Source organism: Erpetoichthys calabaricus, chromosome 12 (genome assembly GCF_900747795.2).
Source record: "Erpetoichthys calabaricus chromosome 12, fErpCal1.3, whole genome shotgun sequence".
Taxonomy (NCBI): domain Eukaryota; kingdom Metazoa; phylum Chordata; class Cladistia; order Polypteriformes; family Polypteridae; genus Erpetoichthys; species Erpetoichthys calabaricus.
In genome coordinates this window covers 3,436,753-3,462,797 of record NC_041405.2, presented here as the reverse complement: position 1 = coordinate 3,462,797, position 26,045 = coordinate 3,436,753, and the positions used below count along the sequence as shown (strand labels likewise).

The 26,045-nt window shown below is 42.6% G+C and overlaps 1 protein-coding gene across 1 annotated transcript in view; it reads left to right on the top strand.

Moving 5' to 3' along the window:
- LOC114662236 (integrin alpha-X-like) overlaps nucleotides 1–25,811 on the top strand; it is a 46,683-nt gene extending 20,872 nt beyond the window's left edge. Inside the window, exons 10-28 of the mRNA XM_028815627.2 lie at nucleotides 3,250–3,379; nucleotides 3,534–3,670; nucleotides 6,626–6,769; nucleotides 6,877–7,077; nucleotides 9,369–9,499; nucleotides 9,642–9,784; nucleotides 10,660–10,811; nucleotides 12,362–12,493; nucleotides 14,222–14,295; nucleotides 16,667–16,808; nucleotides 16,973–17,083; nucleotides 17,209–17,288; nucleotides 18,650–18,736; nucleotides 19,053–19,131; nucleotides 19,457–19,558; nucleotides 20,376–20,695; nucleotides 25,244–25,351; nucleotides 25,419–25,529; nucleotides 25,605–25,811. Coding sequence (XP_028671460.2) covers nucleotides 3,250–3,379; nucleotides 3,534–3,670; nucleotides 6,626–6,769; nucleotides 6,877–7,077; nucleotides 9,369–9,499; nucleotides 9,642–9,784; nucleotides 10,660–10,811; nucleotides 12,362–12,493; nucleotides 14,222–14,295; nucleotides 16,667–16,808; nucleotides 16,973–17,083; nucleotides 17,209–17,288; nucleotides 18,650–18,736; nucleotides 19,053–19,131; nucleotides 19,457–19,558; nucleotides 20,376–20,486 — 1,956 coding nt within the window. The 3' untranslated portion in view covers nucleotides 20,487–20,695; nucleotides 25,244–25,351; nucleotides 25,419–25,529; nucleotides 25,605–25,811. The remainder of the gene's footprint in view (nucleotides 1–3,249; nucleotides 3,380–3,533; nucleotides 3,671–6,625; nucleotides 6,770–6,876; nucleotides 7,078–9,368; nucleotides 9,500–9,641; nucleotides 9,785–10,659; nucleotides 10,812–12,361; nucleotides 12,494–14,221; nucleotides 14,296–16,666; nucleotides 16,809–16,972; nucleotides 17,084–17,208; nucleotides 17,289–18,649; nucleotides 18,737–19,052; nucleotides 19,132–19,456; nucleotides 19,559–20,375; nucleotides 20,696–25,243; nucleotides 25,352–25,418; nucleotides 25,530–25,604) is intronic.
- The last annotated feature ends 234 nt before the right edge of the window (nucleotides 25,812–26,045 follow it).

Below are 26,045 nucleotides of genomic sequence, written 5' to 3'. Positions count from 1 at the left end.
ATTTCTCAGGCTTAAAAGCTCACCTTTTATCAAACGCGGGAGAAAGGTAACTGACGTTGTTCACTGTCTTTTAATACTGTGTAACCATACATATTAACACATGTCCAATTAAACGTGTGCATTTACGGGGTGATTTCTCAGGCTTAAAAGCTCGCCTTTTACTAAAAAGGTAAATGCAAAACTATTTTCAATCAGTTTATTGAAACGCTCCCGTTAAGGATTGCAATAACATATTTCGCGAGATAAAAGAACGAAGTAGGGGGGAAATGGAGGAACAGCCGCAAACAGCGAAGAGCAAAAAATTGATTAAACAATTGAGAACGGAGCGAGTTAAGCATACAAGCATGTTCATAAGGGAAACAAAGCACGGTGTAAAATGTAACTTTAAATTAAGTTTATAGAAACGCTCACGCTGCGGATTGCAATAACATATTCGCGAGATAAAAGTTTAATGAGAAGACACGAGGTATAAACGAAGCACACGCCGTGGCGCAATGTTAGGGGCAACAGTTTCAACCATTCTATGATCTGCTTCTCGCAACTGAAAGACGGCACATGGCGGATGTTAGCCGACTTGCTGACCGCAACGTTAGGGGCTTCAACTATGGCGCTGACGCCACATCTCAGTGCCAACACTTTGCAGACTGTACTTAAAAGACACGCCCTCCTCACTGGACAGTTAAAAACACCAATCAAACTAATGATGACATCAAGTATTACCCAATCAAAAGTAGGAAAGGAGGCATCTTCATAAAATGCGTGTGGGATGATTTGCATGAGACGCTGCTTTAAAAAAAAAATGATAAAAAAAATACGGATAAATCCCGTCCAGTATTGATTCAAAACGGGACACGCAATTTCATTCTCAAACGCGGCACGATTCCGTATTTTAAAGGCAATAACATATTCGCGAGATAAAAGTTTAATGAGAAGACACGAGGTATAAACGAACCACACGCCGTGGCGCAACGTTAGGGGCAACAGTTTCAACCATTCTATGATCTGCTTCTCGCAACTGAAAGACGGCACATGGCGGATGTTAGCCGACTTGCTGACCGCAACGTTAGGGGCTTCAACTATGGCGCTGACGCCACATCTCAGTGCCAACACTTTGCAGACTGTACTTAAAAGACACGCCCTCCTCACTGGACAGTTAAAAACACCAATCAAACTAACGATGACATCAAGTATTACCCAATCAAAAGTAGGAAAGGAGGCATCTTCATAAAATGCGTGTGGGATGATTTGCATGAGACGCTGCTTTAAAAAAAAAAAGATAAAAAAAATACGGGATAAATCCCGTCCAGTATTGATTCAAAACGGGACGCGCAATTTCATTCTCAAACGCGGCACGATTCCGTATTTTAAAGGACGGGTGGCAACCCTACAGTGCCAGGTAACCACCCATACAATCAGATTGTGATTCAGACTAGGAATGCAATGAATGTAATTACCCCGATCTACATACAAGGCGAAAGTCTTGCAACATTCAAAGATGATGGTTTGGGATAATTACACCATACAACATAAAAGAGCTTATGAAGCCTTGAACCGAAAAAAGCAAGATCTCAGAGATCGTAAAAAAAAAAATAGGAGGTAATGTCGTTTTACTCGCTGTAGATTTTAGTCAAACATTACCAGTTATTCCACGAGGGAGACCAGCAGATGAACTCAACGCGTGTTTAAAATCCATGCTTCTCCCACGCTCGGTTATATGTCGCGTGTTCTCGGGTAGGTGCACCAAAAAATGTATACATTTAAGCATGTAATGGGCAAACAAAAAATTAGGTATACCCGAAGGCACTGCAGTAGTACTTAATGTAACTTTACTTCTTAAATGTTAATGTTTTACTGTTTAATAATTTATACGCTTCTTATATGTTGTTCAAATTCTTTTATCAAAATACCACTGACAGCGCAATGCACGAATACACCATACGCATCCGCCCACGGCTGCCCTGCTGTGCGCAGATAGGAGTTGATTCTACAATAAAATAAAATAAAGATAAAAACAGTAAAACAATCATCACCCATAAAGCGTGTGTGTATATATGTGTATATGTATATGTATATATATGTTTATATGTGTGTGTGTGTGTATTTTATATATATAAAACACAGCAACACTCATAACAATGACAACACAATTACATTGACAATCATGTTATGTTCTTTTTAAAATGTTTCCTTTTTTTTTTCATAACCTCTTTAACACACTACTTCTCCGCTGCGAAGCGCGGGTATTTTGCTAGTTATATTATATTATGCTAGCTGTGTAAGCCCATGCTGTAAAAAGCCTGGGCTCCTAGAAACCATGGATTCTGGCACTTCAATTAATCAAGCACATCGGTTGTGTATTAGCGGCTTCTCATCAGTTTTGTTTTGCCGACGTGCTCACCTCCATTGTCTATCAGTGGCTAAGCGAGGTTCCCTATCTCTGACAGTTTCGTTTTGTCGATGTGCTCGCCTCCATTGTCTATCAGCGGCTAAGCAAGTTTCTCTTTCCTCGGCGGTTTCACTTTGGCGACAGAGTCGCTTTCTTTGAGCTTCATGCTGTAGCCTCATACTTCCGGGCCGGACAGACAGACAGACACACACACACTTCCACGCGTAGATGTTTACATATAAAATTATTATATTATATTATCATAAAACCTTCTGTACACAGAGATATCGTGAATGAAATGGTAAATTGACAAAAGAGACTTTGATCACAACACTAGGGTCTCAGTCCTCTCACTGAGTTTAGGCCACCTGTCTACTTCAGAGTGAGTGGTCCGGGAGTGGTCAATTCTAAGAGTGTCTGAGGATGTTTCTAGAATTAACCTGCACCCTGAAATACCACGGGATATTTATGACTATTGTCCAGACATTTTCTGCACTCCAGGTTCCCAATGGAGAAGTCCCATAGTACACAGATTACAATAACCTACCAGCCTGACCCAACTGGAGTGATGACACAGGCAACCACCCTTAAATGACCTCAGATGTACCCCCTTTCCAGCTGGCCTCTTGGGGTCTGTACCCGTCATAAGCCAGAGCTTGATCTGTTTTTCTGTATGCTTTTGGGCAAACCCTCTCATACGACAAGTCAGAGCGGTGAAGAGAATTAGAATAACGGTTAAAGTTAAAGTAAAGGACATATTCATGTCAAGAAAAAGTCTGCAAATTCCCAGAGGGCTTCATGTTTGAGATGATGTGACCCGTTCTTTTCTTTTCTTTTTATTTTCTTGAACTCTCATTTCCAAGGATGGATCGGTGCTCTATGGTGCTGTGGGTTCTTATGACTGGTCTGGGGGTTTCTTTGAACAAAATGGTCACATCCTGAAGTTCTTCAACATGTCTTCCCGCAGCAGAGATTTTAAAGGGTCCTACTTGGGTAAGAGCGAGAGCTGGCCACCTAGGGGCCCCGAGCGACTGATCAGGGCTGAGGGTCTTGGTGTACAACACAGTCTGTAGCCTGGCAGTCAGCAAGAGTAACAATCTGGAGATCCTGGTCAGTGGCGAGAATGAAGAACTGCTTCTCATTTCAGGGTACACCATCGAAGGGGCCACCGTGAGTGGAGTGACTTATTACCTTGTTGGGGCTCCTCGCTACCAACACAAAGGAGCAGTGGTGGTGTTCCAACGTCACATAACAACAGCCACATACACCCTGGAAGGACAGCAGGTAGGAGCTGAGCTTCATTCTTACATTAAATTGCTCACCGAATTTAAGCCTTTCTCCTTTTCAGAACATACATAAGAACATAAGAAGTCTGACAAGTGAGATGAGAGGAGACCACCCGGACCATCAAACTCATTTGGCTGGCTAACAGCTCACTTGTCCTGATGCTATTTTAGGTTTCTCTGTACTTTGTTCCAGATTCCCACCAGTCAATGTGTAAAGAAGTCCTTCCTGGCCACTATTTTAGCGACACTTCTCCTTAATTTCCACTAGGAGGTGTCCTTGGCCATGTGCTTCACTTATGAATATCCACTTCAAGCACGGAGTATAGCCCAACACTTATGGTTTTGTTCATCCGTCACCTGTCACAATTTTCTAGCTCTCAAAACTCAAAAGAGCTCTTTAGTATGAGAACTAGGCCTCAAGGCTTTAGGCCCTGCGCTCTGACCCCCAAAGGTCATGTGAAAAGACAATTTCCCCTGCGGGATTAACAAAGCTTCTCAAATCAAAAAATACAAAAATAAAACAATGGCCTAGAAACAATTTATGACTATTGTCCAGACATTTTCTGCACTCCAGGTTCCCAATGGAGAAGTCCCATAGTACCCAGATTACAATAACCTACCAGCCTGACCCCACTGGAGTGATGACACAGGCAACCACCCTTAAATGACCTCAGATGTACCCCCTTTCCAGCTGGCCTCTTGGGGTCTGTACCCGTCATAAGCCAGAGCTGTTTTTCTGTACGCTTTTGGGCAAACCCTCTCATACGACAAGTCAGAGCCATTCTGGCTCCAGATTCGAGAATCAGGCTTGACGGCCTACATATTCAAGGCTAAGAAGTGGAAGGAGGAACTGATCCAAAATACCAAAATATTCCACACTAGCCAACCCGTGGCGTAGCATACGCCGCATAATTATTTATTGATGTGTGAACACTTCCTGAAAGACACAGTTGTCCAAATGGGGTGGGTTTGAGGATACGACTGTGAGCGAATGCAAAGATGGAACTCTGGAGAGAGCAACATACAATTGTCTGTGACTGAAAACTGGTTTTGGCAGATACAGGCATAGCGTTTTGAACGTTTGGCCCTGTGCCTTATTAATTGTCATTGCAAAGGCCAATCTAACAGGAAATTGTCTGCGTATAAAAGTAAAAGGCAAATTTGAATCTGATGGGGTCAGAGATATCTCGGAAGTGAATGGTGATAGTAGCTGGAAGCATTTGGGACATCGCCACAATTTCTGCCTCACCATCATAAACTCCGGAAGTATTCATGTAGTCAGCGTATTGTTGAGCAGACTGTATGACTATGCTTCCAGGACTAAGAACAATGCTCTGTCGTGCGTACCCCATGGTCTTAGAGTTGGCGGGCGGGGCTCTGTCATGCGTACCCCATGTGCACTGCCTGCTCATGCCTCGAGAGCGAGAGTGGACGCAGGAGGAGGGTTAGAGTTGGCAGACACGGCTCTGTTGTGTGTATCCCATGACGCGGGAGGAGGGTTAGAGTTGGCGGGCGGGGCTCTGTCTTGTGTGCGTCGGGTGACTTGGTGGATTATATATAGAAAAGCAGCCGGAACCGAAAAGAACAATGAAAAGTCAACGTGGCTCAGAGGTGCAGAGTAGGTGCAGTGTAGCAGAGACGAAAGCGACTGAGGCAGTGTTTGGTGAGGTGTTGCATGTGGGCACATGAGCAGGCAGTGCGCATGCCTCGAGAGCGAGGGTGGACACGGAAGGAGGGTTAGAGTTGGTGGGCGGGGCTCTGTCGTGCGTATCCCATGGTCCCTGTCTTGCGTGCCATGGTAGGCTGCTTAGTGAATTGTTGTTGGGCGTGGCTCTGTCGTGTGTATCCCATGGTCTTAGAGTTGGCGGGCGGGGCTCTGTCGTGCGTACCCCATGTGCACTGTCTGCTCATGCCTCGAGAGCGAGGGTGGACGCGGAAGGAGGGTTAGAGTTGGTGGGCGGGGCTCTGTGAGTTGGCGGGCGTGGCTCTGTCGTGTGTATCCCATGGTCTTAGAGTTGGTGGGCGGGGCTCTGTGAGTTGGCGGGCGTGGCTCTGTCGTGTGTATCCCATGGTCTTAGAGTTGGTGGGCGGGGCTCTGTGAGTTGGCGGGCGGGGCTCTGTCGTGCGTCTTGCCTGCCATGGTCGGCTGCCTTAGTGAATTATATATATAGATTATGTGCAATAAATGGATTACAAAATATTTCCAAAAACAAGAACAAAAAGGGAAATCGAGGTGACTACCCCAAAGAGGTAAACCAAGTCTATAATCCCTAGACAGAAGCCGAGGTCCATAAGAGTGTTGAAAAACCTAAAAATCACAAAAGTACTTACAAGGACAAAGACAAGGGCCGAAATCCAAAGAACAAAGGCGAGCCAGGCCAATGCCGTGAAAGTGCCAATGTCAGTCGAGGCTTTGACAAGCTTAGACGGGTCTGGGGTTAGGGGTCATCCCACAGCTGTGACATCAGGGGTGGCTGCCCTCTTTGGACTCAACATAAAGATGATAAGGAAAGTAAGAAAAAGAACTGATGAATTCACAATCAACCTAATAAAATCATACAAGACAATAAATGAACAAAGCAATACTCGTTAAGAAAAATAAAATACCAAGACAGAAAAACAAAACCATACTGAATAAGTGACAACCGAATACATCAAGGGCAATAACATTAATAAATAAACAAAAGAAATATAAAAACACCAAACCTTTACCAGAACATCTTCTTCTTCCTCCTCTTGACTATGTCTCTTGCCTTGCCCTTCCTCTGCACACTTCCTAATCAGTCACCCAAATCTGGCAGTGGGTGGCACTGGCTTCATCTGTAGTGTCTCACCTCGAGAAGATTGCTGAGTGTAGGAAATTCTACGAGAATTCATTGTCTCCTTAGGGGTGAAATGGAGATGTTCATTCAAACTTCAATACACGCTTTTTGATTTTTTTTTTTTTTTTCAGATTGGTTCCTACTTTGGGTCAGTTATTTGCTCGGTTGACCTGAACAAAAACGGAGAGACCGACCTGCTACTGATCTCCGCTCCAATGTACCAGAGCACTGGAAAGGGAGGCCAAGTGTTTGTGTACAAGTTCAGTTCTATCACCGTAAGTCTGAGGTGACCTCACTGCATTGACCACGACCGTCCACTCGGTGGGTCTGCAGATTTATCTTCCTCTGATGGGTTACCACAGGTAGGTCTCTCTCATTTCAGAAAAGGTTTGCTTTGTCAGACACTCTGAATGGAATGGAAGGACAACCTAACTCGCGGTTTGGTGCAAGCATCGCCGAAATCTCCGACCTCAATGGCGATGGAATAACCGATGTGGCTGTGGGAGCGCCTCTTGAAAACAACGGTCGGGGAAGTGTCTACATCTTCAATGGCGGGGCTGCGGGACTGAGATCCTGTAGTCAGGTGAGTAAATGGCACAACGGGTCAGTCCTCATCTTGCTCCAATAGTAGGCATTGGGGGGGATCCTGTATCCTCTTATTAAAATGCCAACCACATTGCCTGTCGAAGACAAGTAATGGAATACATTAAACAATTTGATACCTCTTACCCTACCTGTACCCTCAGCACCTTTCCTCGGTATCCTCGTAAGTCTGAATCTCTCTTGACCCGGTGCTCCCTCTCTTGAGTGCGTTCCCAAAAAGTCAGACGCTTCTCAGGTGCCTTGCTTGCCTCCTGATCTCTTTTTATACTCCCCGTCTTTGAAGGCGACTCTCACAGTGGGCCTACTCTGCCATTCCTCCTCCTTGTGTTTCTCACACTTCCTCTTTCAATCGTGTTGCCACATCCAAACTAACCAATCACACTAAAGGCAAACAGGCCAATCATTTTGCTCTCGGGAACCTGACACACACATGGGCCTTAGCGTTTTATTATATACTAGCTGTCCCTCGCGGCTCTGCCCGTGTAGTAGTGAAACCAGACAGCAAGGAGAGCCCTGCCTGGCTCACACTTCCCTCTCCCCTCGGCCCACTGCGTGTCTCTCGGATTAGCGTGAATATATTGCTCCTGCAAGCGAACTATGATTCTTATTGCAATGAGCAACGTTCGGAACGTTCAAGCAAACTACATAAAAAAACCCGATCTTAATCCATTAAGCAGTTCTCTCGTTTGCTAACTAAGTGGAGTTAAGGTTACACCCCGAGGCAGACGTGTGAATGAGGAGGGACCCATCCCCGTCCCCGCAGCCCTACGAGTCTCTCTCGGATTTGTGCGAATATAAAGCTGCTGCAAGCGAAGTGTACAGTGCATCCGGAAAGTATTCACAGCGCGTCATCACTTTGTCCACATTTTGTTATGTTACAGCCTTATTCCAAAATGGATTAAATTCATTTTTTTCTCAGAATTCTACAGACAACACCCCATAATGACAACGTGAAAAAAAGTTTACTTGAGGTTTTTGCAAATTTATTAAAAATAAAAAAATTGAGAAAGCACATGTCCATAAGTATTCACAGCCTTTGCCATGAAGCTCCAAATTGAGCTCAGGTGCCTCCTGTTTCCCTTGATCATCCTTGAGATGTTTCTGCAGCTTCATTGGAGTCCACCTGTGGTAAATTCAGTTGATTGGACATGATTTGGAAAGGCACACACCTGTCTATAGAAGGTCCCACAGTTGACAGTTCATGTCAGAGCACAAACCAAGCATGAAGTCAAAGGAACTGTCTGTAGACCTCCGAGACAGGATTGTCTCGAGGCACAAATCTGGGGAAGGTTACAGAAAAATTTCTGCTGCTTTGAAGGTCCCAATGAGCACAGTGGCCTCCATCATCCATAAGTGGAAGAAGTTCGAAACCACCAGGACTCTTCCTAGAGCTGGCCAGCCATCTAAACTGAGCGATTGGGGGAGAAGGGCCTTAGTCAGGGAGGTGACCAAGAACCCGATGGTCACTCTGTCAGAGCTCCAGAGGTCCTCTGTGGAGAGAGGAGAACCTTCCAAAAGGACAACCATCTCTGCAGCAATCCACCAATCAGGCCTGTATGGTAGAGTGGCCAGACGGAAGCCACTCCTTAGTAAAAGGCACATGGCAGCCCACCTGGAGTTTGCCAAAAGACACCTGAAGGACTCTCAGACCATGAGAAAGAAAATTCTCTGGTCTGATGAGACAAAGATTGAACTCTTTGGTGTGAATGCCAGGCGTCACGTTTGGAAGAAACCAGGCACCGCTCATCACCAGGCCAATACCATCCCTACAGTGAAGCATGGTGGTGGCAGCATCATGCTGTGGGGAACTGGGAGACTAGTCAGGATAAAGTATGAGTGTGAGGTCACTGTGGCAGACACATACAAGATGGCGGCAGGTGTTGCTCGGTACCCAAGCCTTTTAGATAACAGTAAATCTCTACCCGATGAATTTTCAGTTTAAGACACTTAAGGACTGGAATCTTAGTGACGGTTTGCTCCGTCGTTTTTTGCTCTTTTGAAAGGTGTGGACTTTTATTTATCTGTTTTTTGGATTGCTGGCTTTTTTGACTTTCTGCCATTGATTGTTTCTGTTGTTCTTTTGGTTTTACTCTTTGAACCTTTTCCTTTTCTGGTCCTTCCATCTTGTGTGGCCTTCCTTTTCTTCCATCCAAGGTCACACGTTCTGCATAAGCATAATTGGCTTCCTCAGTTTGATTTCTTTAATTTACACCCGGCCACTTCTGGTTGATATCCTGACTGAGGATTAACCGGCTGTGTTGTACGTTGCAGAGAATTGAAGCATCGCAACTCTCCGGTGACTTGACATTATTTGGCCACTCCCTTCATGGAATTCTGGACCTGACAGGAGATCAAATGCCAGATCTGACCATTGGCTCAAAAGGCAATGTCATTGTTCTCCGGTAAGAATCTCCACCTCAACAGCACTTTACTGCTGCTCCTACACAAATCGCCCATGACAAACAGAATGACACTTTTCAGAAGCGACCATCCATATTGATGAGGATGGCTGGCGTCATGGCACTTTTTTTATTCACTCTGCAGATCAAGACCAGTGCTTGGGGTTGAAGTGACGGCAGCTTTCCAGCCTGAGATAATTAACACCAAAGATGAAGACTGTGCCAAAGAGTCCAAACACAAGATGACGTTGTGCTTCATAATGACTAAGGTCACCAAAGACAATGCAGGTGAAAACTCCACTGGTTTAACTAAGCAGACACAACAAGCAAACGAGAACCCAATCTACTCGGCTCTTACAACCCACACTTTGTATAAATTCCTATTTACACCATCCTCTAGTCGGAAACAAGCATCGATTTTATATTCATTACAAATTAAATTTGTGTGGCAATGGGATCACCGCTTTATCCTGTCGATCACAAGGAGTTTAATTTTTTAAAAAGATCACTGGTGTCAAGATACCCAGATTATCAGCAGAAACAATTCATGTTTTTCTTTATTTATTTTCTACCCCAATGCAAGTGATATGCCTGAGGTTTGACCTCTGACCCTAAAACCCCCCATCACACTTCACGACTTTTCCAGCAAGTTTTAGCAGTAGAAAATCTTACCATGCTGGGGGCGGTCGCGGCACACTCCTGTGCTCCACCAGTCATGTAGTTTGACAGCCAATGAGGTTTCACCTGGAAGAACAAATCTTACAATGTGCCCGCAAGGAAAGAAGGAAGGCAGAAAAGAGATGGCCTGTGTTTGTCCAACCAGGATAGACAACACCATTAAGTTTTATGTGAAGCAAAACTCAAGAGCTTCACTGAAAATTCAATTTCACACATTGCATTACATTCAGCTAAGCATCCAGGGTCTCTGGTGATGGGGAACCCGTTAGACATAGACTGAATATTTTCACTTGAACTACTGTAATTTACATTATTTGGGTAATATCAAGATACGGACTGGGACTGGGAAGCCGATTGTACAGGAAAATCTCACTTGGAGATGTTTAGACAGACTCTGGTAGCTTGGAAGAACCTGCCAATAGAAGATACACCAGGCTGGTGGTTACTCTGGTGCCCCCTAATGGCCTCTTCTCTTGTTTTTACAGCCAATCTGTCTGCAAGCATCACATATAACCTGACGCTGGACTCAGTGAGACAAAGATTTAGGGCGCATTTCACTCCAGGGAATCGACAAGTGAACAGCACTTTCAAGGCTGGAATCGGGAGAACATGCAAGGAACACAATATAATCATACCTGTGAGTGGTTTGTGCCCAGTATCTATCTATTTATCTATCTGTCAATCATATGTAGTGTCTTCAGTATCTACCTAGCTATCTATCTATCGCATATAGTGTCTTTCAGTATCTAGCTATCTCTCTAATCCTGCCAACTACGCTAAAATAACCATATATTGTACATTATCTCTTTTTCTATCTCCCTATCTATTGTATGTAGTGTCTTTGAGTATCTATCTAGATAGGTAGCTCTCTCTCTAATCTTGCTGACTACACTTAGTTATATATTGTACATAGAGAGAGATAGGTGGATAGTCTATCTATCTATCATATGTAGTCTCTTCAGTATCTAGCTCTAATCCTGCCGACTACACTAAAATAACTACATATTGTACATAGTTCATTTTCTGTCTCCCTATCTATTGTATGTAATGTCTTTCAGTATCTATCTAGCTAGCTGTCTAGCTAGGTAGCTATCTCTCTAATCTTGCTGACTACACTAAAATAGTTATATATTGTACATAGACAGAGAGACAGATGGGTAGTCTATCTATTTATCGTATGTAGTGTCTTCAGTTTCTACCTAGCTTTCTATCTTTCGTATGTAGTCTCTTGTGTATCTATCTATCAATCAATCATATGTAGAGTTTTTCAGTATCTGTCTAGCTAGCTAGGCAGCTATCTCTCTTATCCTGCCGACTATGCTAAAATAACTATAGATAGATAGATAGATAGATAGATAGATAGATTCTCTCTCTCTATCTATCTATTGTTTGTAGTGCCTTACAGTATCTAGCTAGCTAGCTGTCTAGCTAGGTAGCTATCTCTCTAATCTTGCCAACTACACTAAAATATTTATATATTGTACATAGTCTCTCTCTCTCTCTATCTACTGGATGTCCAATGTTCTTAGTCAGATTAAGTTAAATGAGCTCTCGGTGGAAGGACAGTTAGACTTGGTACTGAGTGGCTTCTCAATAAGGTCAGGTCTTGGAATACAGAAACAGTCTCCGCTTAGATCCATAAGTAAGACAACATCAGGGAAAAACAAGGTGAGCAAAGAAGACAAGAAACAAGGTGCCCACATTCACACTAAGGATACAACCCGACTGAAGGAAAGGTGAGAGTCAGGATAATGATTCACAAGGCATCATGTCACTCTTGAAGTTTAATTTTAAATGACTGGGACCAGAGTCCACCGGTGAGCAGCACCTCACGTTTTCATGATAACACGTTAATGCCTCACCCAAAACTACCCCTTTGTTTTCTGTAGCCTCAAGTCCAGTTCGGAGCCACGGATGTCCAGAGCTTCTCTCATTATCACTGAGTAGAAGCCCAGGAACAAAAGCCTGGAGATGGGTGCCAGTTTACAGCAGGGAAAACATACTGTGGCAGCTACATATGGCAGTCCTGAGATAAATTGTGAATTTGTGAACTGTAGCAGGTCCCCTGCATTAGTCACAGATGGCTTCCTATAATGACATTCCTAGGTTACACAAACAACAGTGTTATGTGTTCTGAAAATCTTTGGCATGGCTGTCTAAGCGCTCTCTCTCTGACTCTTTCCCCAGAACTGTCCTGACGACTTCCTCATTGCCATCACAAATGAGCTGATCTTCACGTTGGTGGGAGAGCCAATCCCATCAGCCTCAGGACTGCAGCCTGTCTTGGACATGGACTCCAAAACCAAACTCCTCTTCCCAGTAAGTGTCTCTGTCTCACTGTTTTCTCTAAGAGTTAGTGACTGGGTGCCCAAATACCTGCTAGGCCATGCATCAAACCGAGATGGCCAAACTGTAGTTATCAGGGGCACAAAAGGTGACAATGTGTGAGGAACTGCAGACCTGGAGTCTCACTTATAAAATATTGATACGTTAAAAATCAGATTTATAAAACCTGTCATGTGCACATCTGTGCACAATTTAACCTTATAAACCACAAATTTCTTTTAAATGTGCACACATGAATACACCTCAAGGTCCACCCGGTTGCCCCCCTGAAACATCCATATATGTAGGATGCTAATTAGCCTCATACATACTGTATGCAATCACAATGCTGCAGGTCTTCATTGGATATAAGAGCAGCTTACCACCCAATGCATCAAGACTTTGCCATCTCCACCTATGGCGAGCCCCACATGGCACTGAAGTACAGGGTTGGGGAAAAGCATAAGGTGCTCACGTCAGAGTGGGTTGCCACTGTTACTTGGCACTGGCCACATGAATCATCAAGGGTTCAGCCAGCTACCCTACCAACATGTCAGCCATCACGTACAGCACCCTCAGCAAGTCATCTGATCAATGCTACTTTGCCTCAAAGTAAATGAATCATGGATTGACCCGGGCCACCGAGCCATGAAGTTTGCCAGTCTCATCTTGACATCACAGCTGGTTTGTGTGTTAATGGAGTGTCGGTAATCACAGTTAACAAAAGCAGCGTCTTTCTCGCTAGGTGGCCCTATTGCAGTGAGTGCTGTCAATAGTCCCGATTATGTTAGGAAAACCAAACGGCTCTTGGGAGTCTAAATTGCTTCATTAGTCATTAATCATCATGGGCAAAAAAAAAAATCCCACCGTTTCCCAAAAACTCGTTCCTTTTTGAAATGTGTCACATTTGCAGAGTCTTCAAGCAAACCATGTTGTGTCAAACCGTTAGACGATGAATTGACTGTAGACGTGAGATTTAGGGCTTTGTGTACACAGCGAGTGAATCACCTCCACGTTTTTATCGCACTTTGGTTTCTAATCCTGAGAAGTGACGATATAAACTGAGGGAAAAGAAAAAAAAAGTTCTTCAATGCAAATACGCAGCATTGGCCCTCTTAAAAGGGAACTAAAATACAATGAAGTCAACACTTTTGGGGTTTAATACGTTTGTGACATTAACATACATTACCAAAATGGAGTGGTGATATGAACTGCGATGGCTCACAGTCTGCCACTGGTGGGATGCAAACTGTTCTTGTTTATGATAGTATTGGGTCGTGATGGGTTGCAAGGTGGGTTGCCACTCTGTGGATTGTGCTTATCTCTACCGCACTCTGATGACAGCACTCGTTTCAACAACTCTAAGTCCACAACCTCACCTTTGTTTTATAGGCATGCCATCCATTATAATCGTCAACGTAGAGATATGATGGAGGTGCCACCTGTGCCATGACATAAAACTAGTGGGGGAGTGTAAATGTCCAGATAATTCCGGTTCAAGCATTTCCGTTTAAGATGCGTGTGTACCACCTACAACAATTGTCTCAGTCCGACCTGAAAAGGTTAAGTGGATAAAATTTAGACTTCGAAAAGCAAGAGACCTTCAAAGGTCAAGTGGTTGGAATTCACAATTGACTATTTCAGTTACATGGCTCCATGACTGAAGGCTGGTGTGACAAATTCACTTCAACAGTGGCTTCCGTTTTTTTTTTTTTTTTCCAGCTGAGCTTTGAGAAAAACTGCGGTCCAGACCAAGAATGCATTGACTTCCTTCAGCTGAGCTTCAATACCACTGGGTAGGTTGTGGTCATGGCTGAAGACTGTCACTCACCAAGTTTCACACTTCTTGCTGGTCTATTATGTAGGTTTTGCTCCTCCATCTCAGGAGACCGCTGCCCTCCAGATGATGCACCTACAATGATACACAATTCTGGGAGGAGGATGGAAATTCTTTAAGGCTTCACTTGCTGGGTTTCTCTTTTGCTAGCATACGGTATGAAGATCAGTCAGATCTTGTCTCCAGTGAGATGGACACTTTGCTTTTAGATTAAATTACATCAACTTTATTAATCCAAAGGGGAAATTTATATTTTTTTCATATCGCCTCTTTTGTACCTCATTATCCTTTAGTGTGGCACAGACATTCAGCTCCATTAATGGATGGCCTTCCACTCTATGGATCCAGCAATGCATACCCTTTGGAGTTAAGGGGCGACTCCAGCCTTTTCTAGGGAGTAGGTTTGCTACTGTACAGCAGAAGCCAAATCTGGGTCGCGAGGAACTAGTACTTACACCGGATTACAAAGAAACGGGTGGACATTTTGCCATTGGTTCCTCTTGGCTGATAAATGGTGAAAAGTTCAGTCCATCAAAGTTAGATGAATTATGATCATTTTCCTCACTCATCCTGGTGCAAAACATTACAATATCTCTGAGCCAGTGCCGGTAATTCAGCTTAATAGACAGAACTGTATTGATGCCATCTTATAAGATGGGGACCAAGGAAGCGCATTCCAAAGAGTCACATTCCTTGTGTAGCATCAGTGAAAGTCACATGTAGGCTCAATAAAATGCCAGCAATGAGGCTGAAGTTACTCCTCTAAGTCTCTGGTGCTATGTTACAAAAAAAGTGGGCAATGCCACATTGTCCTACAAGGTTCACAAAATATGTTCTTGCAAGTGTTAGGTGGAATCCAAAACTCACATAGTAATGGAGATGGCCACCCTCCTTGCCTCTGGTCAGGCTAAAACGAGGACTGCAGTAAGGTAGCTTCCATACGTTGTGTAGTGGTATGCAGTCGTTCTTATTTTTAAAATGTAGCAAAAACATCAGAGGGTGTCGGAGCACATCTTCTCCATAGATCCAAGAGAAGGCCTCTCACGCAATAGCAGTAACACCACAGGTCATTCCTCTAATGATCTATCCATCAATCTATTGTCCAAAAGACTCTTCTTGTAGAATTGTGGGCAGGCCACTGCATAAAGCACCCCAACCATTCATTTCCTAAACCTGATTAATATACTGAGAGGGTAGAGAAACAAGAACTGAATGTGGATGAGTTGCCAGTGTGTCAAGAGGGCACACCCATAAGCAGACTAATTGGGGGTGACAAATTAACTCTTTTAGCGCCAATTGTTTTTATTTTTCCCCGTTTGTCCCAGGGCTGATTATTTTTTCCAAAAAAAGCACACAAAGTAATAGTTTCACACATAAATCATTTCACACATAAATCAATATAAAATGCTTATGTTTGCCAAATGTCTGTTGTATGCTCCATGAGACTCTCCAGCATGTAAATTCTTATTACATGCCTGTTGGTCTCGTGACTCATAAGCCGACAGGCACTTTCTGGAAAAAAAACAGCATGAACCAGTAGAATGACTGGTAATCCGCAGTGTCCATCAGCATGTTGTGATGTTTGAAGTCCCATTGCCAGCTTGCCTCCCACAGATCGCTGATAAAGGTAGTCCTCCCAAGGTGAGCATTGTCATAGGCACTGCAGCTGCATGATCAGCTAGGGACTGATTAGCTGATGCAGGTACCGGATGTTCATTTTCGATCTACTGATCACTTGCATCAAAATTAATAAGTCAAAGTCCGATTCAGCAATAATAAGTCATAAATAAATAAATAATATGCACAGAGTATTTTGCTTTGCATATTCACTTCACTCCCTCGCCCAATGTCGATGCCATTTTCGACGTTGTTTTCTCCACGCTCCTTGCACACGTGCAGGGATTCGACGTCAAGCCAATGAGTCTAATGGTCCTCCTAGCAAAGGTCTACCTATGACGTAACAGTGAGTTTTATCAACGTTTTCACCTTTTTTTTTTCCCCCACCCTCTGTCCTTGGATATCGACTTTAGTCTACACCTGCCCTCAACCGTTTGTGTCAACAAATGTCGATGTCCGCCCTAAGAGAGTTACCCAAACCAGCATAGGGGAAAAAAGTGTGTAGCTGGAAAAAAAAACCCAAACAGCCACAGGGGGATTGTGAAATATTCACCCAGATGGTGACCAGGGAGGGAGCAGTGCAATACCATTGGACTTTGGTGCCAACCGAGAAAACCCTAATTCTTAATTACATGAAATGAATTCCAAAAAGACAAAAGTTGACGACAAAGTGTGCAGAATTCCAAAAAGAAGCCTGCTTTTATTCTCCACAGGGATTCTTTTCTTGGTGTGGGCATCTCCCCCATTTTAAATCTGACGGTTTCGATACAGAACGATAACGAGGATTCCTACAACACGGTGGTGACATTCACTTTTCCTTCAGATTTATCTTATCGGCGTGCCACTGTGCTTCAGGTGAGCAAAAAAAGACAGGAGGAACTCTCCTTGGGTAGTGTAAATTGTGAAGACAATTTTGGATAACCATGAGAGGAAATCAGCGGTTACCCAATATCTTCTATTAACTGCACTCAAAGCATGAGAGCGCAGGTCTGTTTTTGAATTGGTTTGGGTTTCTGTAGGCAGACAGAAGGACAACAGTTCACTGTGACTCAACACCAGGAAAGGAAGGCGACGTGACGATGTCCAGTTCGTGTGCAATTAACAAGCCAGTGTTCAGGGCTGGTGCCAAGGTAGGTCTCTGCCCTTTATAGGGACAAACAATACTTTGCTTGACCCCTTTCAAGAAAGTCTTCTTGATTAAAGGTTCTCCACATCTGGATGCCACATAACCTCACAGTCACCCTCTATTTTCCAGGTTCTCTTTATAGTCACATTTGATGTTGCCCAGAATGCGGAATTCAACAGAGCTGTGAACATTTCTGCACTTGCCACAAGGTAATTGATTTTGTTTAGTTTTTCTAATTCCATCCCAAGGTAATCCCAGATTCCAACAGAAGGGAAACTGCTTGTTCAAGGACATCTTGACATTTTCAGTTGATGACATATTTTGTAGTTTTGACAATACAAGTTCTTCCATAGACATTCCTATCCAAAATTCCCAATCCAAACCTATAAATGTATTTCTTTACATTTATTTTCATCATTTTTGGTAGGGGTGAGATCTTGTAGCTGTGACCAATGACATTGCTTCCATCGATGTTCCCTTCCAAAATATTGAATCAAAACCTAGAATCGTATTTTCTGTGATGTTTTCAGACTCCAAGTTCCAAAGTTTGCAGCCAGTCCCTCTCGGTTAAGGGGACAGGGACCTTGCACAAAATTCTCAATGGTGACATTTAGCCTCAAAATGTCACATTACATCCATAGCAGTTCATCAGTATCGCAACAGAAGTGTGCAGCTACTGCGATCAACCCTGTGAATATTCTCAAATTTCTTGTAGTTGCTCAGTTCTCCCGCTCACGCCTGTGACATACCACCTGATAGAGTTGTTCTCCATTTTCCTACAGGCTGCTACGGAAGTGCTCTCTAAATTTTTGGAGGATGCATTTTTCCCACCTACACTATTAAAAATGAAGGTGCCAGAGTGTTTCTTCAGGGTGATGCCATGGGGGAACCACCTTTGATTCCCAAAAGACCCATCCACATGAAGGTTCCAGAAAGAAATTACAGTGAATAGCTATGAAGGGAGTGAAACAGATTTGTGAAATACCAGTGGGTCATGATATTCAAGGGTCTCTTGCTGCATACATCCAGTAACAGAGGCAAAGCTCAGGATTTCTTAATCTGTTAGTGTCCTGCTTGGCAGTCTACCATACATTAAAGATTTTGCTTTTTTTCTACACATTGGGAAGTTTATCAAAAGCACAAAGAACCCGACCCAGAATGAAATGGTGTTTGGTGAAGCAATATTTCTATTAGGAACCACACAATCCAGTAAAGAACCTTATAGTGCCGTTAAAGAACCAGCATTTCCTAGAGTGTAGCCCAGTGATATTACTTGTACTACCCTGCCTCGAGTTGTCACACAATTCACTTCACATTTACTATACGCTTCAGTTCTATACTTGTCTTCTCCAAATTTCTGTTGGTCACTAGCTTCTCAAGCCCAAACATTTAGGATCACTTCCCATTACTATTCGGTAATGAAATCAATGGTTGGAATTTACATTTCCTTCTAATTTAGGTGTTAAGAATTCCTCCCAGAAACCAAAATGGGTTTAGCACGGTGACAACTCTTTCGCACTTGTCTCTCTTCCGCTGGTATAATCTGCTCTTGTGTCTTCCTATTTTAAAGCGAGAATAAGGTGCACCAGGGCAATGAGAGATTCTACAGCATGGAAATTCCAGTGAAATATGCCATCAACATCCTGGTGAAGAACAAGTGAGTATCCACCTCGGTTAGCTAAGACTTGTATATGCAGACATATTCCTGGGGTGACCTGACTGAGATTGGGTGACCCGACAAGTGGCCCACAGTCACTTTGAGGTGTATCCCACATGAGGCACTAGCAGCACCTCAAAAGGTCATCTCCTTCGAGGGCAAGCTGGGTGGAGATCTTCAGACACTCGCATGATTTGGAGAGCCATTGGACCTATCACTAAGTCTCACTGGGGCAGGTCACACTAAACCAAATATGGTGTGGAATTTGGTATTTTGAGCCTAAAAACCAAACTCCATTGTTTGTGTTCCTCCAAAGGGTCCAGGAAACAACAAGGTACATCAACTTTTCCATGGGACGAGAAGACATAACCCAGGCAGTGGAGCACATATACGAGGTACACCCATTTCCCAAAAAGGGCTAACGGTGACATTGTTCAAACTGCACAAGAGATCTCAAACTCTCCATTTAAAATACAAAGCCTTGATGCCAACTCTAGATGTTCTTCAGATCTTTCTTCCTACACATTGGGCTATTTGGTGTTCATTTTACACACCACCTTGGTAATTTTACACTGGACATGAAGTCTCTCAGCCTCTAGAACCCTCATCGTCATAAAACTTTATTTCTCTCCTCCATGGAAGTGATCCTCATTAAAGCTATTCCCAGGTTTCCTACATAACGACTTTCTAAATGCTGCAATTTTGCTATCCTCTCCATAGGTGGAGAATACAGGATTAAGGGAGGTCTCCTTCACTGCTGTTCTGAAAATTCCGATCCGACTGGGCGACAAGGAGCTGTGGAGCAGTCTGGAAACCCAACAAGTGAGATGCCCGTTTGTTTTGGAAATCATAAAACTGAACCTGGTAGTCCCAGGTAAAAATAAACTTGTTTGGCGATGGTGACGAGTTTCCGCATATGGAGTTTCCTGTACAAAAAACGCTTGATGTGCACAATAGCGTGTTTTGGTGTGTACATTATGGGGCATTTCACCTATTTAAAAAAAAAAATGCATTGCACTCCTCCTGTGAACGAGAGGCAGAAATCGAACTGATTTTACTGGTGTGGAGCAGACTGCATGTTTTACGTAGTTCAAAGAAAAGAACAAAGGGAAACACGGAAGTGTGAACAATGCTTTAGGGAGTAGGATTAGTTGTCTTAAACCCTTAAAAAAAATCCTTTGAAACCCCCATTGGGTTCACCTACAAAATTAGTTTTAATGTCAGTTTTACAAAACTATATGTAAATCAAAACTGGCCCATTTTCCTCATCACTTGCACCTAATAGCTGGGATTAAGAAGCACATAGACTTGAAAGGATTTAATGTGCCACTTTAGTTACGATGGGGTTTAGGAAATAATTGAGAAGTTATGATGTTCATCGTGCTACAATGCTTTCCGGCAAACTCACCAGAGCTTTCTGTAGCATTGCCAAACCTGTCGGTGGTGGATGCTCAACTGTGCTGAGCTCTGACAGACTGAAGTAGAACCACACTGTGAGGTGAAAAGCTCACAGTTGTCTCAGTGGAGCTCCAAAGAGACTCCATCATCTGGTCAACAGTCAAGTGGTGACCTGTCTAGACTGACACATTTGTTTTAAGGGAGACATTAGACTGACATTGGCATTATCTTGTTCCCACAGGAAACCAATTGTACCGAGACACTAGATACACCCCGAACCACCACTGCTGCGGAGATAAAGAAGATGATGAAGAAAGACACAAAAGTGGCAAGTTATTCTGTCAAGGGCTGATTGGTGTTTAAGAAATGAGTCTCATAGATCAGTTATCAGACAACACAATCCCCCCCACCCCCCCATTTAACTAACCTGTTTTTCTACTTCACCAGGACTGCACTATCGCTGTCTGTAAGGTCTTCATCTGCCCCTTTGAAAACCTAGATATCCGGAAGCCAGTTACATTGAGAATGGTTGGAAACATGACCTCAGCCTGGATTGGACAGGTCAGCTTCATGGTCTGCCTGATACAGGCCACCGCAAAAAAATAGCAAGCTCCAATCAAAGAATGGGGCTGCCATCTAGTGGCCAATGCAAGTGGTACATCTCAAGTGTTAGATGTGCCCTGATCCTCCAGAGCCGCACTTTAGAGTAGTCAAACTTGCTTAAACAGACATTCTAAACTTGTGATAGGCATTACAATTCACTTTATCGATTTGATTATTGCAAACTACCCATCCAAGTGAATCAAATCATTTACAGGGATTCCCCTTGGATAAATCATAAATATATAATCAAATAATTCAAAATCCTGCCATGGTGATTTTTTTAAATTATGCATTAGACAGAGGAGAAACAAGCGTGAACAACAGTGAAAAATGCATATTTAAAACTTTGGAATTCTGCCGGACAAATTTCCTCAATGTCAGCAATGCCTGGGTTTTGGGATTTGCTATGTATTTCGTAAATTACCTGAGTGTCACAGGTTTGATTTAGTTCAAGAATTAAATGAATGAGAATTTTGCGACCTGTTTCCATAAAAAAAATATTTGAGAATTGGGCGTAAATATTAAGACCAAGAATCAAAAGAACAAAAACTGTGAGGCTTGTTTGCATGGAATGATACAGTTCAAGAATCAAACGAATGAGAATTGTGCAAATCACTTGCAAGTAATGTTTGAGAATCAAATGAACGGGAATCATGCAACACGACTGCGAGTATGAATTCAGTTTGAGAATCATATAAGCGTGAAATGTGCAACTCATTCATGGGTAATGATTCAGTTTGACATTCTACTGAATAGGAACTGAGCAAATCTCTCATAAATAATGACTTGGATTGTAGGAAAAATAATTTCCGTACTATAGAAAAAAAAAAAATCCATTTGAAAGAATTAGCAATCCATTCACATGAATTATTTGAACAAAAGGATTATTAATTCATTCAAACAATTTATTTTTTCCCCCTTGTAGTCCATTTCTAATTCCCTTTTTTTCTGGCATACAGTTCAGTGAACCGGAAGAGGAACTGCAACATCATCAAAGTGTTTACGGTGAAACATCTTGTGCTTTAATAGACGTTTAAGAGTTGACAAAGATATAATGGCACTGAACACCATAGAACAGAGTGAAACTACTGGCTGCCTACATTCTTCCTGTTTCAGTTCACTAAACTCCATACCAGGAAAAACAAAGAACTACCGTATATACTCTTAAGTTCTACTGCAAATAAGTCGGGGCTTGACTTTACAGTATAATTTCCGGTAATTTATAATGTCGGTCGTATAAGTTGAATGCACAAAATTCACGCTACTGGTCCAAGAGATTATGATATGCTAATGCCCATCTGAGAGAGTAACCAGAGAGCACACTGCTTTTGTTTTCTATGTACTGTGTCTACGTGACCATTTGGTAATACCCAAACTATTCCGAGGTGACGATTGCACTGTTTCGTGGTTATCATAAGAGAATCCCTTTATCTACGATGGAGCGTTCCATCAGAAGAAAAGAAGAAGCTGGTTTTAAATTAAAAGTCGTTGAAGTGACTAAAGATATTGGTAACTGCGCTGCTACAACACAATTTGATGTATCTGAGAAACTGATGCGAGATTGGAGGAGGCAAAATGTTAAAAAAAAAAAAAAAAAATTAAGTGTCGTATTTGTGAACGGGCGTATAAGTCGGGGTCTGATTTTAGGATCGATTTTTTGGGTTTCAAGACCCGACTTATACGCGAGTATATATGGCACTAACTAAAAAATCTGTACACATAATGATTCCTTGACTCAATTTTTATTTGCTACTAGAGAATTTACCCAGTGGCTTCGCTCACTGAGTGCAAGGTGAAAAAAATAAAATGTAGTATTTATAAAATAAGTTTGTTAATTACCAATGTTATTTTTGAACACATAAAGAGCATTTACAATAATATAGAAATTATATAAATGTTAATTAAGTAGTAAAACATTTTGATAAAAGAATTTGAAGAAGATATAAAAAGCGTATAAATTATTTAACAATCAAACATTAACATTTAAGAAGTAAAGATACATTGAGTACTACTGCAGTGGTTTTGGGCAAACTACCTGCTTGACAACCTCGCACTATGTGCCTTTGAATTAAGAGAAAAATTATTCTGAGAAATGTAGACGCTGCCTTTCCATGCTTAATGGGCAGAAGGTCCAAACAATTCCCAAGTCCAATACTTAACATGAAGAGGTCGGTACATCTTTTTAGATGTAAACCCTCCATCTTCTTAAAAGAATTCATCACAAAAGCAACCTTGAATGTTGCGGGGTTTTAGTAACCCGAATCCATCTTAAGGGACAGTAAGTAGCCGTGCATCGCAATTTAGCAAGAGACTCCTGCTTCGATAGCGCCGATTAGACTTATTCGTAAAGATTTCCACTGTCCCAGGAGCCAACGGGGCACTTGAAGTGTGACAAACAGTGTGAGAAGAGAGGACGCTGCCCGAAACTGTGAAGCTGTTGACCTGGAGGAAAAGCCAGACATTCCGAGCTTCCCAGCATCCACTTTGTTCTTACGACCCCTCGCCGCTGAAGGCGGTCTCGTCTTCACATTGTTTACAACTCGGTGCAGTTAAAAAGTAGAAAGACGCAAAGCTGTTTTCTTCATCTCTTGTACTATCAAGTACTGCGAATTAAAAAAAAGTTACAATGTGGCAGTTTTCTCTGTGAGAACGCGCCTGGCTGCGGACGGCTCAGCACTGGAGTCCAGAGAGGAGGACTGGGAGAGGGCGACGCGGGGCGCACTTCTATGGGATAGATTGGCGTGTTTGTGTTTACTTCTTTTCAATAAAATAACTCTCAAATAATAGCAACTCGTAAAGACGATATAAAAATGGCGTCCACAAACGAAGTGATTAGTTCCTATATTATAATAATGTTCTGTTGTCATATGTAATTTCCGTTACCCGTGGTCATACGTCATTTCCGTTTCAAACACGAAAAGAATTTTATTTATATAGATTTGTTTTATGCCAGTGTATTGTCCAAGTTCTACCTCAGAGGGTGTAGTAACACAGCCTGTTCCAACTCTGCTTTACGACAGACAGAGGGCTTTTAAGTAATCAACAGACGTTGGGACACCTGTGCAAATTGTTTGCTTCAGCTAGCAAGGCTTTATTACTTTAATTGCTGCAGAACTGCCGTAGGGTGTAAGGAGGACCATTTGTAATATTTTTCTATTTCCCTTTTTTAGTTTTTGCGAATGTAAATTTTAAATTTAAACCTCTGCCAGTGTATTGCTTACTTTTTCAACATTTTACGTCATTCAACTGATTAAATCTGAAGAAAAATTAAGGTGTTTTAAAAGTTTTGACCAGTAGTGCATACTGTGTTTAAAACCATTCTAATAATGAACTGCATGAGAGAATCATTGGTGAATCACCAGTTTGATTTTGCTCGAGAATCAGATGCACTAGAGTCGTGCGACTCATACTAGGGTAGCGATTTATATTTGAGAATCAAATGAACAAACATTACACCGCTCATTTGGCATTAATAATTCAATTCAAACTCAAAAGATTCATTAAGAGAAAGAGAATCATGAGAATCATAAATCGGCCCGACTGTTTTCGCTCTAACTTCACATGAACCATAGCATTAGTATTGCACTCTACTGAATGACTTAATGAAAGTATCTGTTCAAAAAGAATGAATCATCCCTTGAATTGCCCATCATTAAGGCGAGTTTAAGTTGTTGTTCTCCTCCAGTTAGAAAAGTCGAGTGTGGGTCAAAAGCAGAAGTCAGATATGACCATGCAGCCTTAGACTGGAGTCCCCCAACATGAGATCAACTGCTCTTTTCAGTCATTCACAGAGAGTCGTGATGCACTCCCCTAACTGCCAGTCATGGTGAATGGTGCAACATTCCCAGGGTCTCGGTCATAGGGGTCTACAAGCAGTCACGAAAATAACGATTTATTCACCAAGTCAAAGAGAGAGACTCCTGGCCGAGTGCTGATTGGTTGTCATCTCTCAAAAAACAGAAATACGACGTGTGAAAAGAAAGAAGCAAAGTGGGTACACGCTGGACTGTGAAAACCTAGGAGATGCTTATCTGTCTGGTATCTCGGGTTTGTCACAATAACACAAGATTAAAAGGAAAAAGACAGGATGAGATGGAGGTGGAACACCCCGCACCAGGAAAACAGTTGTATGGGTGCTGATGCTTTTAGGCAGCATGTTACTCATCTATCAAAATGTCTCCAGCTTGCAATACTTTACACGACTTCTCAGAACAGTTTCCAGTTTCTAATCTGTCATATCCTATGATTCCTACTCCTGTAATCTGACATCTTTAAGACAACGAGATCCAGCAACTGCAGTCATTAACATTGACATTTTCTCTCACTTCAAGTCGGGTAGTGCAACTCCAGCTTTAATCTCTACTTATTGCTGCCCTCTGCTGGCAAAAACCACTAAACTGCAAAAAAGTAGCATTACAATAAAACTTCTGAAAAGTGCTGACATCATGAAGTGGAAAATTGCTGCAGAAATCCTATTTTTATCTCTCTCTCTCTCTTCATCTTTAGACCAAACAAAAAAAGCTGCAGGTGAACAGTGCCGCTTCACTCAGTTTTGATGAGAACCTGTACATCCATCTCTTTACCACAGCGCAGCACCGCTACACCCATAGCCAGGTAGGTCCTACCCCACCATTAACCACCGTCTGAGTGCTGTACTCACTTCTGGGTGTTTTTCAAACAGGCGACTACTGAGATCGAACTGTACAAGGAGGTCAACATCCTACCACTGGTGTTAGGTGGTGGCATTGGAGGACTTGTTCTGCTGGCAGTCGTAGTGGCTGTCCTCTATAAGGTAGGACTCACCACCAATGTCCAGTCTGCTACCCACCACCTGCACAATTAGTGCATGACTGTGTTTGTGTTGTAGGTGGGATTCTTCAAAAGACAATACCAAGATCTCATGAATGAGGCCAACAACAGCACCGGCGATATGGCTGCTGCAACAGAGAATGAAAACATTGGGCAAGATCAGGAACAGACAGCAGCTTAAAACTCGCTGTCGCTTGTTGCTCACCAGCTAAGAAAGGCATTATATGCACATTTTTATACAATAAAGATGCTGATTCCTCCCTAATACTTGTGAGATACCAGGCTGGTGCAGTCTGTTGAAATTGCTTGGTTGCTATAACCCAATGTCAATATATTACAACGTGAGCCACAAGGCTGTTAGTTCAGTTCTTAGGTGTGGCCCTAAGCAAGCAGCCTAACCTGCCTGTGCTACAATAACATTAAATGCACTGAAATAATGCAATTACAGATATCAAAATGGTGTTTGGTATACAGGGGCACTACCACTGAGTGGCCAGTT